This window comes from Microtus oregoni, unplaced genomic scaffold (genome assembly GCF_018167655.1).
Source record: "Microtus oregoni isolate MIOR12 unplaced genomic scaffold, Mior012 000069F_ref0000032, whole genome shotgun sequence".
NCBI classification, from domain to species: domain Eukaryota; kingdom Metazoa; phylum Chordata; class Mammalia; order Rodentia; family Cricetidae; genus Microtus; species Microtus oregoni.
In genome coordinates this window covers 2,994,467-3,009,375 of record NW_024543976.1, presented here as the reverse complement: position 1 = coordinate 3,009,375, position 14,909 = coordinate 2,994,467, and the positions used below count along the sequence as shown (strand labels likewise).

The 14,909-nt window shown below is 45.3% G+C and overlaps 1 protein-coding gene across 1 annotated transcript; it reads right to left on the bottom strand.

The window, feature by feature from the left end:
- Positions 1 to 324: 324 nt before the first annotated feature.
- Positions 325 to 2,331, bottom strand: Adrb2 (adrenoceptor beta 2). Its single transcript, XM_041641431.1, has one exon. It carries the CDS (start codon positions 2,123 to 2,125, stop codon positions 848 to 850), a length of 1,278 nt encoding a protein of 425 aa, XP_041497365.1. The 5' UTR covers positions 2,126 to 2,331; the 3' UTR covers positions 325 to 847.
- Positions 2,332 to 14,909: the final 12,578 nt, after the last annotated feature.

Here is a 14,909-nt window from a genome sequence, read left to right as displayed (position 1 = left end):
GTGAGTCAGGGTTTCCAAGGTGACGGGCACAGAATAGCAACTGTAGGACACATGGGGTTATGCTGAGAGCAGGCGGGGCTGATTTGGGGCACAAGTGAGATTCGGAAAGATACAGGCTTGCATCTGGAGATCCAAAGGCACATGGGAAGGCTAGGCGAATCAGTGCGTACCACTCTGGTAGTCTTGCGTATTAAGCCACTCAGCAGTTATGACACATAGTTACCTGTGGTTTCCAGTGGGCGAGACAAGGACACTCGAGAGTCAAGAGGGTTTGGAGAAACAGGTGCAATGAAATCATAGTCAAACAATTTATTTACTGTAAACTTTAGACTTTGCTCAGAAAAACACCTGAAGCTGTCCCTCAGATCTCTGCCTAGAACACTCCAGTTGAGCAAACAAGGGGAGTGGGAGAGAGTCCATATTCACAGCAGAAAGGTCCAAGACACAGGGTTGTCAAGTCCAAGGGTACAGGAAGGAAGATTTCCTTCAGATACAAATGACTAGCAGCAATATATAGTATCCCTAATACTTGACCAATGAGGTAGATAAACAGAAAAGTGATCTAAACATGTAGACACAGTCATCTAGGACCAAGACACTTCAGACAGAAACTTTCAAGTTCCATACAAAGAGGAACTGAACTGTACAAGAACCAAACAAACATTCAAATACAGTCTCTCTCTCTCTCTCTCTCTCTCTCTCTTTTTGCAGCTTAAAAAAATAAAATAAAAAAGGCAGAAGGATTCTTCCCCCTTCTGCAAATCTCTATACATTTTTATTCTAAAGTTATTACACTCAAGTTAAATAGTCTCGTTAGTGTCCTGTCGGGGGCGGGGGGGGGGGTGTCTTAAAAAGTAGAAAGCCTGCATTCCAGCGGTGAGTCTTTGGTGCTACAGTTCCTCCCTTGGGAATCAATGCTAAGGCTAGGCACAGTACCTTGACAGTTCACAAAGCTTTCCGAGCCTGGCGGGTCCTCACACAGCAGTTCGCTTTCTTTCTCCTGCCCCAGCGGGCATCCACTCACCTCCCCTGTGTAGTCTGTTTTGCCATTACTGTTGCTGGAGTAGCCGTTCCCATAGGCTTTTGAAGAAGCCCTGCGGAGGCATAGAAGCTCCTGGAAGGCAATCCTGAAATCTGGACTCCGACAGTAGATTAGGGGATTGAAAGCCGAATTGACGTAGCCCAACCAGTTAAGGAGGATGTAAACTTCCTTAGGGATGAGGTTTTCCTGAATCACGTGCACGATGTTGACGATGAAGAAGGGCAGCCAGCAGAGGGTGAAAGTGCCCATGATGATGCCCAAAGTCTTGAGGGCTTTGTGCTCTTTCAAGCAGAATTTGGAGGACCTTCGGAGTCCGTGCCCACTTCGCCCGTCCTGCTCCACCTGGCTGAGGTTTTGGGAGTGGAATCTTCCTTCAGATTTGTCTATCTTCTGGAGCTGCCTTTTGGCCACCTGGAAGACCCGGGAATAGACAAAGACCATGACCACCAGAGGCACGTAGAAAGACACAATGGAGGAAGCAATGGCATAGGCCTGGTTCGTGAAGAAGTCACAGCAAGTCTCCTTGTGATAGCAGTCGATGGCTTTCTTGTGGGTGGCACGGTACCAGTGCATTTGGATGGGCAAGAAGGAGGTAAGGCCGGAGACAATCCACACCATCAGGATAACCATTCGGGCCTTATTCTTGGTCAGCAGGCTCTGGTACTTGAATGGCGACGTGATAGCAATGTAGCGATCCACTGCAATCACACACAGGGTCTCGATGCTGGCTGTGACGCACAACACATCGATGGAAGTCCAGAACTCACACCAGAAGTTGCCAAAATTCCACATTTTCATAAGGATGTGACTGGCCCCAAACGGCACCACCGCTAGGCCCATGACTAGGTCGGCACACGCCAAAGAGGTTATGAAGTAGTTGGTGACAGTCTGTAGTCGCTCAAACTTGGCAATGGCTGTGATGACCAGCACGTTGCCAAACACGATGGCCAGGACGATAACCGACATGAGGATGGCCATGCCTACCACCCACGCTTCGTCCCGTTCCTGAGTGATGTCGTGGTCTGGCGCACTGCTTCCGTTGGGTGCCAGCAAGAAGTCGCTGTCGTTCCCGGGTGGCCCCATGACTGGCAGACTAGCAGGTGAGCGCACCGGCTTTAGGCGCTCTGGTGCTCTCAACGGGTGCACCTCCGACGGGGCGCAGCCGGCCGGGGGCGGACTCCTGGAAGCTTCATTCAGCGGCTGGAGGTGGCTGTGCTGGAAGCGCGTCCTGCACACTCAGCTCGTGGGGTGCTCGCGGCTCGCTGTGCCTGCTAGCTGCAGCCTGAACGCCGGAGAAGCAGCCTCGCAGTGCGCCCTGCCCGTTATGTGCTCCAGACTTTTGGGGGAATTGCCCCGTGACGTGCAGCAACTTTGGGCCAATGGCAAGGTCGCATGCCCGAAGGGGCGAGGCACTAAGGACCAACCCTCCCCGCCTAGCCCGCCTCCTCTTGGGGTTGGCCCGGGCGGGGCGCAGCAGCTCCCCGGAGGCCAAGCCACCACTCCCTCCCAGCTACCCTAGCGGGGCCCCAGAGACAGAAATCTGGATCCGCCAACCAAGCGCAGTCTGGAAGTTCTACCTGTCTGTGCTGGTCACTGCGGACTGGGGTCTCTGGATATGAGTGGCACACAGTGCATTTTCCTTCAGGAACAGAGACTGAGCAAGCTCATTCGGACACGCACACACAGGCACAAACGCACCCGGCCGACATGGACATGCTCAGACTTATGCCGAACCACAACCACAGACACCGAGACACACCCGCGCCCGCTCACGCCGGAGACAACTGTCTCCTGATCTAACACAGAAAGGAGGATAGAAAACCGCAGGGACACCTAGAAGCACTCAGAAAGAGACGCACCCAAGCGCTCACGTGGAGATGTGGAGTGTGGACCATTCAAGCACCCACGTTCACATCCAGGTACCACCCTCCCGAGGCACTCATAAACGTCGCCCTCTCTTCCCATTCTCAGATTCTCAGGAGTTATTTGGCAAGAGCACAGGAGGTGACTTCAACAGCGACAGAGTTTCTCAGCACACTTTTTGAAAAATATTTTTTTGGCGTTCTTCCCTCTTGAGGACTTGCAGGCAGCAAGGTATTCTACATCTTGCATTTCATTAGGAATCGAAGTATTTATACATTTGGAGGGAGTTAAGTGGCTTTATTTTTAATTTGGGAGTGTGGCCTCATTTCCTTTTTATATGGTGGCTGAGGATGCGTTGACAATGAAGTTTATTATTTTCTTTTTAAATTTTTAAAAATTAAACTAATTTATTTATTTTTATGTGTATGGGAGTTTTATCTTTACTAATGTCTGCTCACTGTATTTGTGCCAATTTTGGAGGTCAGCAGAGAGCATCAGATTCCCTAGGACTGGAGATACAGAAATGTACCAGTTCACATACTGGGAACTGAACCACCGTCCTCTGGAAGAGCAGTCAATGCTCTTAATCACTCAGCCATCTCTCCAGGCGGGAAAATTTTCAAACAATTTCTTCAATAACTCCATTGAAACTATAAAAATATCCTTTCATGTGTTGGCTGGATAATTCGTTAATCTTTTCAGTTGTGTTGTGTGAACCTGCTACTGTTGGACGATTTCTGCTTTAAAAAAAACAAACTTCATATCATTCATTATATTAAAAACATGGTCTCTGGAGGCTGTTTTAAAACTACAGAAAGTAAATGATAATTGTTTCCTCCCTTGAAAAAAATCAGACCAAGGCTAAGATTCATGGACTATGATCCTGTGCAAATGACTGGACTGTTGGAAAAACCACTCATTTTCAGGGTTTGATTTCCCATGTGTTATCTCTGACAAACTGCAACTCTTTCACACTGCATAGCCAAACATACTCAGTAGATTACATAATAACATAACAATGGCTGACATTTAGGGAACATTCTGCTTTATGCATTATTGCATTTAATCCTTCCCACAGTCCCATGGGGGTATTTTCTTTAGCTCAGTCTCCACTGGGGCTCAACAGGGCAAACAGCGTGCCCATGGACACTGGCCAGGCAATCCCAGAAGCTGAATTTGAACCGCGATCTGTCTGATTCTAAGATCCATTTCTTCAATGTTATTCCATGAAGTAAAAGGGGGAGGGTCCAGGAGAAACCTACAACTGGGGTCCGAGCACCTGTGAGCACCTGTGTTCCAGGGGCACCTTGGAACTTTGACATTCGTTTTCCTTAGTCAAACCACAAGGACAGGATCAAATTCCCTCCATCTCTAAGGGGGTGAACATGCAAATGTGCGGTGTGTGTGTGTGTGTGTGTGTACAATAAAGTGAGTGTGACAAAGTCATTTTCATTGGGATGAGTGTGAATCAAATGCTACGGAAACCATAAAAGTGCTTTTACATAACTCAATATCAGACAAATTTGAATTTTTCAGTGAACTTTATATAATTTACTTAGCCGTTCAGAACATATTGCTAGTTTCCTCCAGCAGAACTATAAAACACTTTATGGCAAACAAGGTGCAGTGTTTACTTCCAAAGTGGGGCTTAGAAATGAAACTTCCGTGGACCTTTTGACTTTCTTCAGTAGCACACACTTTTAGTGTGTGTGACAAGTGCCTCAAAATATTAACCATAGGCCGGGCGGTGGTGGTGCACGCCTTTAATCCCAGCACTCGGGAGGCAGAGGCAGGTGGATCTCTGTGAGTTCGAGACCAGCCTGGTCTACAGCGCTAGTTCCAGGACAGGCTCCAAAACCACAGAGAAACCCTGTCTCGAAAAATCCAAAAAAAAAAAAAAAAAAGAAAGAAAAAAAATATTAACCATAAAACCCACAAATACCAGTTAAAGATCTAGTATGTCCACATAGTTTTCAAAACACACCCACCTTGTATTTGTGTTTTCCAAAATTGGCTCGGGTCTGATGCATCTTAGGAAGAGGCTTTGAGTTATGCAATACCCTTTCTTTAAATACACATCTACCCTGAATTGTGGAAGCAGAACTTTTAAAACCAACTTCCTGTTTATGAGGGTCCGGAGTAAATAAGCACAGGATTGAATCTTCCCCCAACAACAACCAAGAAAAAGGCAAACGCTTTTCAGGACGAACATGGATCAATCTTATGTTTAGCGTGTACTTAAAGTTGCCCCAAACTTTAACTAAATAACTTGGGAAACATCTTTTAGGAACCTCACACACCCTAAATCAAGAAGAAGAAATAACATTCATCGAAAAGGAGGTCCCGTGACGTTTCCCAGCAGTTTTGACAAATAGACATACTCTTAATTCCAGAATATTATCTTTTCTTTGGCCTCCGTTTAGAATTCTATGTCTAGACACAATTAAAATAGGGAAGAGTTTAACAGATCATTTTGGTTTATTTCCTTTTTTTTTTTTTTTTTTTTAAGGAGCCTGGTATGAAGAAATGGGGAGTGTCCTGTTCAAGGTGTTAGGGAAGTTCTGCCCTCCTGACTGTACTTGTTTCCAGACCCAGCAATGGTGATTTCATTCTGCAGCAAGGAGTTCGCTACAGCTTACTTGGAGCTGGAGACCTAGGTGAATTAAGTCACACTCCAGTAGACTAAGCCGCCCTTATATGATGGAAGAAGAATCGAGCTCTTTTATGGTGATTGATAGTGCCTAATTGCATATTTTGTCAATCCCTTAAGACGCTGATTTGTCAGTTCCTGCCCGCCAAACAGAAATAAAAGCCACAGTTTGATTTATCTAATGAGTGTTTAAACAGGAGTAAGGTTCTGGGCCACAGAGAATGTCCTCACACCAACTATTGAACAGCTAAGGAGCCTCTTCCTGGGTCTTAGCTCTGACAAGAGTTCTCCGATCTTCATGATTCTTTGGGAGAAGCGTCTGTGGAATTCTTTTGTTTAACATGCCTATCTTTTAGTAATACAGGGTTATCTCGCCATATTTATATTAATGAAATCAAATACATGTGAGGTATTATACTACTACCTTCAAAAAGAGGCAGTTATTCTTATTGTCTTATCTTTTTTGCATTAAAAGGTAGATCTAGAATACATATTTGTCTCATTATATTGTATATGTGAAAGAACCCTTTGGACGTAAGTAACATGCAATTTATTTTTCATTTGTGTTACGTTGGAAGTAAACTAAACTCCAGTCCCTTGAGAGAAGGAACAAAGTTTCCCAGGGAGAAACATGAATCTGAAAGTCTTTGCTGCTAGCATTGGAGTTTTCTAGCTTGATGGGGTGAAAATGGTTTGGGGTGAAGCGTCTTAAGTCCTTACACAGTGTCCCCCCTCAAAGTCTTGGGGAACCATCTCTAGTGATGAAAAACCCATCAGCTTTTTGTATTTCCCCCACTGTCCAGATTTTGAACTAAAATCTATCTTCTTTCTTTCTATTTATACCCATGACTCTTAAGTCTGCCCCCTTGAGGCCACTCAAGACAATCACCTCTCTTTTCTAAGGCTGTCTTGAGCTCTTGACAGGATCTCTGTCCCCTCGAGGTTTAGTACCCCTGGGTCTGGGGTACCCTGGACCACTATGGCCTCTTTGCTCTGAGATTTAGTATCCCTGGGCCTGGGGTACCCTGGACCACATGGTCAGTTTCTCCCCACAGTGTTTCACTTAGTTGATGATGCTAACATCGGTACCTGGACCATCCTAGAACAAGTCATCAGTCACTTTGCGATCACCTTGGCAACCATGAAGTAGAACAGAGCAACCAGCAAAGCTCTCCAAACAGGTGCTTATGCCAGATGAATTTAATTTCCTGCTATGCTTGGGTTTTATGAGAGACACGCTAATAAATCCTCTACATCCCAGGGGCATTGGACAAAAGGAGATGGCATTAAATTAAAACAAGGGAGGGGGGAGGAGGTGGGAGGAGTAAGGAAGAGGACGTAGGAGGAGGGAGGGAATAATTCAGCAGACCACATAAAGGACTCTTTGACCTGAAAAGAATTAATCATTCAAGGGGACTAAACATCCACAGCTTTTCTCAATTGGGATTTTGAAAGAGTTAAATCCCACAAAAAAATATTTGACTACGTATTCTCCCTAGTTCTCCTAAGCTGGAACAGAAGCGTCCTCCTAAGGACATGAGAGGGGTGTTGTAAGTATATGCAGTGTGATGGATACCCAGGGCTCAGTGTGTAATTCTTTTGCTGCTTAGGACTCAAGGGACTGCTTGGAGTCTCCTTCAGGAATGGGAACAAAGAATGTGCAGTCGGTCTCTGCATGGGAGGGAAATATTGGGTGCACAGACAGGGTATGAGTAGGGATGAGCACACTTTAGATCTAATCCCAGAAAAAACCAGGGCATTCTGAGCAACCTTAGCAAGCAAGTCACCTTCGCTCTTGGAGCCTCAACTGTGACCTAGTCACGGGGAACTTTCCCTCAGAAATGCACCGGCCTGCTGTGGGAGGAAGCGACTCGAGGGCCATTGAGGAGATGCGTTCCTGACTGTGAAGAGCCACTGTGGAGTTGGCAAGGACAACTTAGGATCCTACAGACCATTCGTCTACATCCCCGCCATTCATATTCTGCTTCTCACCACCCTGACTTCACTGTTCTGAGAAACAGGTGAATCACGATTTCCTAGATTATTGGCTCACTTCGAAAGCTCAGATACCCTGAATCCTTTAAAGAAAATTGTATATTCAACCCTAACCACATGTAGAGAAGTGGTATCACCTGCCGTAAATAGAAAGGAACCATGCAAACAAAACCACGTTAGTATAGTTCAGCTTGATTTTGCTGCCCGCCAAAGTTCTGAGCCCAAGGCCGTCTCTCTTCTCACAAAGGAAGATGACCAAGTGCTAGGGAGATGTCAGTGGTATTCTAGTACCTAAAGAGAATGCTTCCATGAATCCAAAAACACTGAATGGCAATTGAGAAGGGGCTTACTCTTTGGTATTTGGGAAAGAGAGCCATTTCAAGTAGTGCACTGCCATTTGAAGGACAGATGCTGAATTATTTAAAATATTTTTTATTATTAAGAAACAAAGGATGTCACAATATAAGACTTGTGTTAATGGGATGAAGTGCTATGAATGGGCCAGACGGAAGCTCTTTGCACAGCATGATTTAGCCTTCAGGGCTTCAGAATGTTAAAATGTAAGATGAAGATGAACTGTTTGCTATGGTTGCCAAGGGACTGCAAAGCATGCATGAAGCCCTAGGCTTGGACAAGGAGGGAGAGAATCAGGAGATTTGCAGCAGGACAACCCAGTGAGTGTTAATTGGGTTTAGCTGGGGGTACATGCATGGACCAAGGATGTGGAGGGTCATTACCAAACAGGGTCTGAGACGAGCAGAAGCCTGGTGTGCATGAGGAGCAGAAGAAGTAAAGAATTCAGTTGGGACGGCAACGAACTTGAGGTATTGGTTAGACATCAAAATGGAAGCTAAAAATACAATGACTCAAAGATAAGTAGATCTGGAGAGATGCATGTAGGTGCTTCATTACCGCAGAAGTGTTCTGTGAATAGTGATGCTCTCAGATGATTTCCATGGTCAAATGAGACAAAGCATTTAACACCTTAGAACAGTGTTTCCAAAAGAAATGTTTATTGTCTTTGTTGTCGCTGGAGTCATATCATCATCATCATCATCACCATCATCATCATCATCATCGTGAGTTTTCTGGTATAGATTCTATTTCAGGAAATACTATTCATTTCCTTACGGCCAGTTCTTTAAATGAAAAAAATAAATGGGTCCAACAGGGAAAGGATCCTGTCTATACACCAAGTTACCTATAGTGGGCTTGGGGAAGGTTTTGCATTAGATAGGCTGGCAGCTGCATTCAGGGTGAGAATTTGTATCCAGTTTTGCGAACGTCTTTGTGAAGGAAGAGCAGCCTAGAATGGAGAGAAGCAAAGAAGCAGGCAGAGCCTGATGCTTGGAGCAGCCTGGAACAGCTCTGGAGCCAACTGCTTCCTCCAATTGTTAGTGGAAAAACCCTGATCCAGTTACTTAATCTCCCTGTGTCGCACTTTCTTTATCTATAAGTGGAGCTGTTTCTCTCTCACAGACCTCCTGGGTTACAACGAGAAGCAAGTCAGTATCTGTGATGTGGCCAGGATTAACTTGGCAGATAATTTATGCTACATTAATTACTGATATTAAACCCAGAGCCTCTGTGGAAAGGTCTATTATCGACAGAACTCAGAAAACCTGTTACAGAGAAGAAGAAATGGGTCGTGTAAATTAAACTGAAGGATTCTGATATGCAAACTGCCTGGTGCTGTGGCCTAAGGCAAGGAGATGCGGGGTCTTGTGGACTTTGAAAGGAAGAGACAAAGGGGCTGCGGCGATCAAGCGATCAAGCCAAATCTGTCAGAGGAGAGGCAGGAGGAAGCAGGGCTGATGAGGAAACCACAAGGGATGAAGCTGATTATGGGAAAGGACAGAGGAAGGGAGGACACTTCAGGAAGAAAACACAGTGGTCTTTCTCCGAAGCAGAGTCTTCTGCTGGGGAACAGAAGGAAAGTAACTTCCTGGGTCAATATCTCAGCTACTTTCTGTTGTTGTGGTATAACACTATCACCAAAGGCAACTTATGGGACAAAAAGGTTATCTTGGCTGGCCATTCCCGAGTTATAAGAGTCCATCATGGCAGAGAAGCATTGGCAGCAGGTAGCTGGCATGGCACGGGGAGCAGGAAGCTGAGCGTTCACATCTCAGTCCTAGGCCTGGAGCAGAGAGATTAAACTCTCAAACCCTGCCCTGGTGATGTACTTTCTTCTGCAGGGCTGTTCCTCTGAAACCTCCCCTAAACACTACTACCAAGTGTGAGTCAAGTGTTCAAATACCTAAGCCACGGAAGACATGTCTCATTCAAATCACGACAGGCAAGGAGAGGTCAAGGTGTTCCAACTGTGTCTACTGACTGTGGGCAGGGAACACGGAGAAACCAGTCCTGGCACTTCCTTGTACTATATGACAGTCCCTCACCTGGCCTGTTTCCAGATACAGAAAGTGATAAGGTCAAATCAAGTGACCTTGAGATCAGTTCCTGGTACATCCTAGACAATTGGTACTTGCTATGGACTCTGAAAATGAGAAGCATACTTTTTGTTATTATTCATCATGTATGTTACATACCAGGAACTGGACTTGAGCACCTTTGTGTTATTTTTCTTCATCATCTTGGGGTTTATTCCTATTTCTGTACAACCTTACAAGAGAGGCAAAACTATTCCCACTCATGGACTAGAGCGTGGAGGTTTAAAGACACAGGACAGTCTGCCCCAGGTTGTACAGGAAGTACTAGAAGAAGGGCTTCAAACGGCCTCCATCTGATCACAAGCCCGTCTCCATCACTGTCATAGGACTCATCCCCAACTGTCTAAATCAAGAACAAGGCTGTACATTCTGCCTGCTGCGGAGGAAGCACCCTGTTGCCAGGGTCTCATACTTGGGCTTTGCTACACCACTGGAGCTAAGAGGCAGTAGCTTCCAATCACTTATGGGAACAAGGCCAAATAACCAAGATTTTGAGCCAAGCGCCCCATTCATGATTTCTAAAAAGAAAGGCAAGATAGTAGAGCTTGGAAGTTGTTAGCCATGAGCCTGTAGACTTTGCTCATGCCCCTTCCCCAATTTTCTTCATTCACCTTACTTCCCTTTATGCTCACCTCCTGAGCTCTCACCCCCACCCCCAGAATGCACACATGCACACATGCAAGCACATGTACTCATTCGGTTTTCTCGAGGAAGACTCACTGACTGAGTTAGAAACCTCATCTGCAGGCTTTGGCATTGTTCTACACACTGATTCACAATCACACTTGTCTAATGGTATGGTCATTCCCCAGTGTGCTGGTCATACCATTTATATTCAGGGACACAGCTAAAGAAGATAAGTACATGACATGCAGGTGCATGGATACCCCTCCCCCAGACCTAGACACTCTTAGAGTACCTTACAGGTTAACCACTGCAAGGAAATGAAGAAGGAGGCAAGGTCCCCGGTTCAGATTGGCAATTAGTATATACACTTGACCCCTGCATAATGTGGTAAATACCATGACACACCTACAAACTTGATTTGATGGGCAGTTGGGAGCCAGGTCACTGCCTCACCTTAGACTCTTAAGAAGAGTGAGTATTAGATAATACAAGGACTCCAGCCAGAGACTAATGGAAGTTTTTTAAATATTTATTCATCTATTATGTATATAATATTCTATCTCTATGTATGCCTGAAGGCCAGAAGAGGGCACCAGACCTCATTACCGATGGTTGTGAGCCACCATGTGGTTGCTGGGAATTGAACTCAGGACCTTCGGAAGAGCAGGCAATGCTCTTAACCTCTGAGCCATCTCTCCAGCCCCGACTAATGTAAGTTTTAAAAAGAAAATGAATCAGTGTGGCTGTTCAGAAAGTGATTAGGTAGAATTTATTCAAGTGTACATATTCTTTCATCTAGAATTGCGTAGTTACAAAGCTCTTTCTTATATGTGAGATGTGAAAGCTACTCCAGTAAAGAAATATTCTTAAGCCCTAATTGTTCAGGAGAGTAAATAGCTAAACAAATGAGAAGAAAACCATATACTATATTGTGATATGCAAACATTAAAGAATGCACGAGAAGGCTGGAGAGATGGCTCAGAGGTTAAGAGCACTGACTGCTCTTTCAGAGGTCCTGAGTTCAATTCCCAGCAACCACATGGTGGCTCACAGCCATCTGTAATGAGATCTGGTGCCCTCTTCTGGCCTGCAGGGATACATGCAGGAAGAACCCTGTATGCATAATTAATAAATAAATCTTTTTTTTTTTTTGGTTTTTCGAGACAGGGTTTCTCTGTAATAAATCTTTTTTTAAACTAAAAGAATGCACTAAATATATGGGGAGCGACTCAGGAACTTGTCCTCATTGTAGTATAAGAAAAAAAAGTGATTCAATGTTTACTTTGCTCAATCCAATAGCACTTCCTCTACTAAGCCTGAATCTATTGTCAGCTCTAGTGGTCATTCTTCATGCTATTGCATGCACATCAAAAATTTACAGCCATGCAGTACTAAGAATGATTGTAAAAAGACAATCTGTTGTAAAGACAATGGAAGAAATGTGGGAAGGGATTTGCACTCAACAGAGGCTGCTTTTGCTAGATGTGTCAAGAAAGAGGAGAAAACATCCTGAAAATGTTCATTCAGGCTTTGGGGAGAGGGCTCAGTCAGGAACGCACTGTTGCACAGTCATGAGGACCTGTGTTTGGATGCTCAGCATCATGCACGTAAACTCCACCAGTTTATAGCTGCAATTCAAGTGTTCGGGAGGTGCCGAGAGGAGGCTCTCTGGAGTGCATTGTCCAGCCTAGCTGAGCTGGTCAGTTCCAGGATCACTGAGAGACACTGGTCTCTAAACATAAGGTGGGAAGTGACTGGAGATAACAGCCTCTGGACGGCACACTCAAATTTAAGCATGCCCACACTCATACATACACACACAAGAACTCTTCATTCAACTGGTTGCCATGGAGCTGGGTTTGAAAGCCCCTTGGGATGTTGGTGGTTAGACAAGGAAGGAGAGGATGATCCAGCAAACAGCACAGATCAAGGTACAGAAGTGGGAACCTTGCATCTCTGTTTGAGAAACAGCAAATATTCCTGGAGGTGCTCTTGCCCCTGTAAGGGAGAAGCGAAACGGAAACAGGTGAGTTGGACTGTGCGCACTGGAAGTCCCTGGATGCTGAGATGAAGAGTCTCGGGTCTAAATAAACCACTAAAGGAGGTAGCTCAGGCCACAGAAAGCACAGTCTGGAAGAACATAGATGACAAGCTAAGAAAGACCATTCCACAGGAATGTGCTCAGGAGCCCTGTGCCAGAATTGGCAAGGGTCAGCATTTGGTGCTTCTTCGAGTAGCTAATAGTTTAGGTTTAAAGAGGTGGGGCTAAGGACTGGGAGAGGAGACAGCTGAGGCAGGAGAGACAAGGATAATGTCCTTTTAATTTGTGCTATAGTTCTTCTCATCTGTCGGGTTGTGCTTCCACAGAGTTCTGTGTTCTGGAATATGCTATCACATTTCTAACACCTAGCCATGAGGGCAGGGAGGGGATTTACAGCAAAGAAGTAAAATTAGAAATTGTTAGGTTTTCTTTTTTTCTTTAAGAATGGGAGGAGGAAGGATGTACGATGAAATCAGGAAATGAAAATGATGATGACAAAAACAACGAGGAAGCTTCTAGAAGAGAGCTGGGGCTTCCTGGCAGGGTTCTGGGGACCGATTTTCTATGCTGAGTGTGTATGTTTGTTATCTTTGCATGCAACTTGCTGGTGGGTACTTTTTTACCATCCAGCAGATAGACAGGGCTGCAGATCATTCTCCCTCAAAGATTCCCTGAAGGATCACCTCCATCAGCAGGGTCCATTGTACTTCAGCAAAGGGGCCTCCGAGGTGGACACAGAGAGAGAGGTGGTGGGAAACCGGGCTCCAGCTTGGTAGCCCTTCTGGGTCCTTCCTGGAAGTTAGTGTTTGCACATGCTGTTCCTGGTGTTCAAAAACTTTCTTCTCCCCCATGTAACAGCCCATGCTTACTCATTTCTTGGTTTTGAGCTCAGTTATCACTTCCTCTGGAAGCCAGCCTCCCTCCCCTCCATCCACAACTGAGCCCCTTGCTATCTCAGTGCACATCACAATTCTATACCTTTGATTTTATTTGTGAGATTTTTCTACTTGTAGCTTTTCCCAAAAGACTTCTCAGGGCCTCGGAGAGACAGCACCGAGTTTTCTTTGCTCTTGCTGAAGGCCATCGCCGCTAGAGCTCTGTGCATGCTGACACTGAAGTCATTGCTGTGAGAGGCAGTCTCCATTGCCCCGTGACTTTTCTTCTCCATTCTGAGCGTTCCCAGTCCCTTGAGCAGCGGTTCTCAACACGTGAGTCTCGAGCCCCACGGGGGTCGCTTATCAGATATTTCACATATCAGATATTCACATTATGACCTATAACAGTAGTAAAATTATAGTTATGAAGCAGCAACAAAATAATTTCATGGTTATTGAGGAACTGTATTAAAGGGCCAAACCACAGCTTTAAGGATTGTAGGACTAGGATTGTGATCACTTGCTTTCCCTCCAGGGCCCTGTCATTGAGGCTGATTAGCCCCGCATGGTGTTTCCTCATGACCGCTATCACCCTCAAGGCTCACAGCCAATGCCTTATTCAGTCTTTTTCCAACATCACGTCCCGCTTCCTCTACAAGCTGTCTGTTGTCAAACAAGGCGCATTTCCTTCCTCATATTTAAGCAGTGGGTTCCCAGGGCTACAAGACAAAACTGCTCTGGGGTCACTTCTTTTAAGTTCTTGGTTCCCTCTGCATCACTTCCTCAGTGCCTTGAGCCCCCTCTTCATCAGAATTGCCCCTGTCACTGCAGTGAGGTTTTGGTTGCTTGTTTTTATCATTACTGCAGCTGAATCTTCCATCGCTTCTAGCCTTTGCCCACACCAGCCCTTCTTTACGCTAGCTGCCTCAGGAATTTTCCCAACTGCACAGTGTGCTCCTGTTTTTTATTGGTACGGGGACTTCAATGAATTCAACCCTACCCTCACTGTCTGTAGCAGTGCCTGGCATTCGCAGACTGCATCTGGCCCGCAGATGTTGTTTTTGATTTAGCCTGCAGAGTTGAAAGAATTAATCAACTTCCAACAGTTAAAGTTGGAGATGCACATATAATTTTAGCAGTTTAGCTTCTCATAAAATCATCAGTGAACCAGTCATATCAGAAATGTAAAAATAAGAAATTCGAGTAACATAGGAGAGTTCTCTCCATTGGAACACATGGTCTTGAGTTCACCAGTCTTCTCCAATAAGTTCTTATGGTTTTCAGCTGTCATCTGTCAACACACCAACAGAGATTCCTCCCACCGTGCCATTTCTTAGTGTTCGCTTCCTTGACTTCTGAAGGT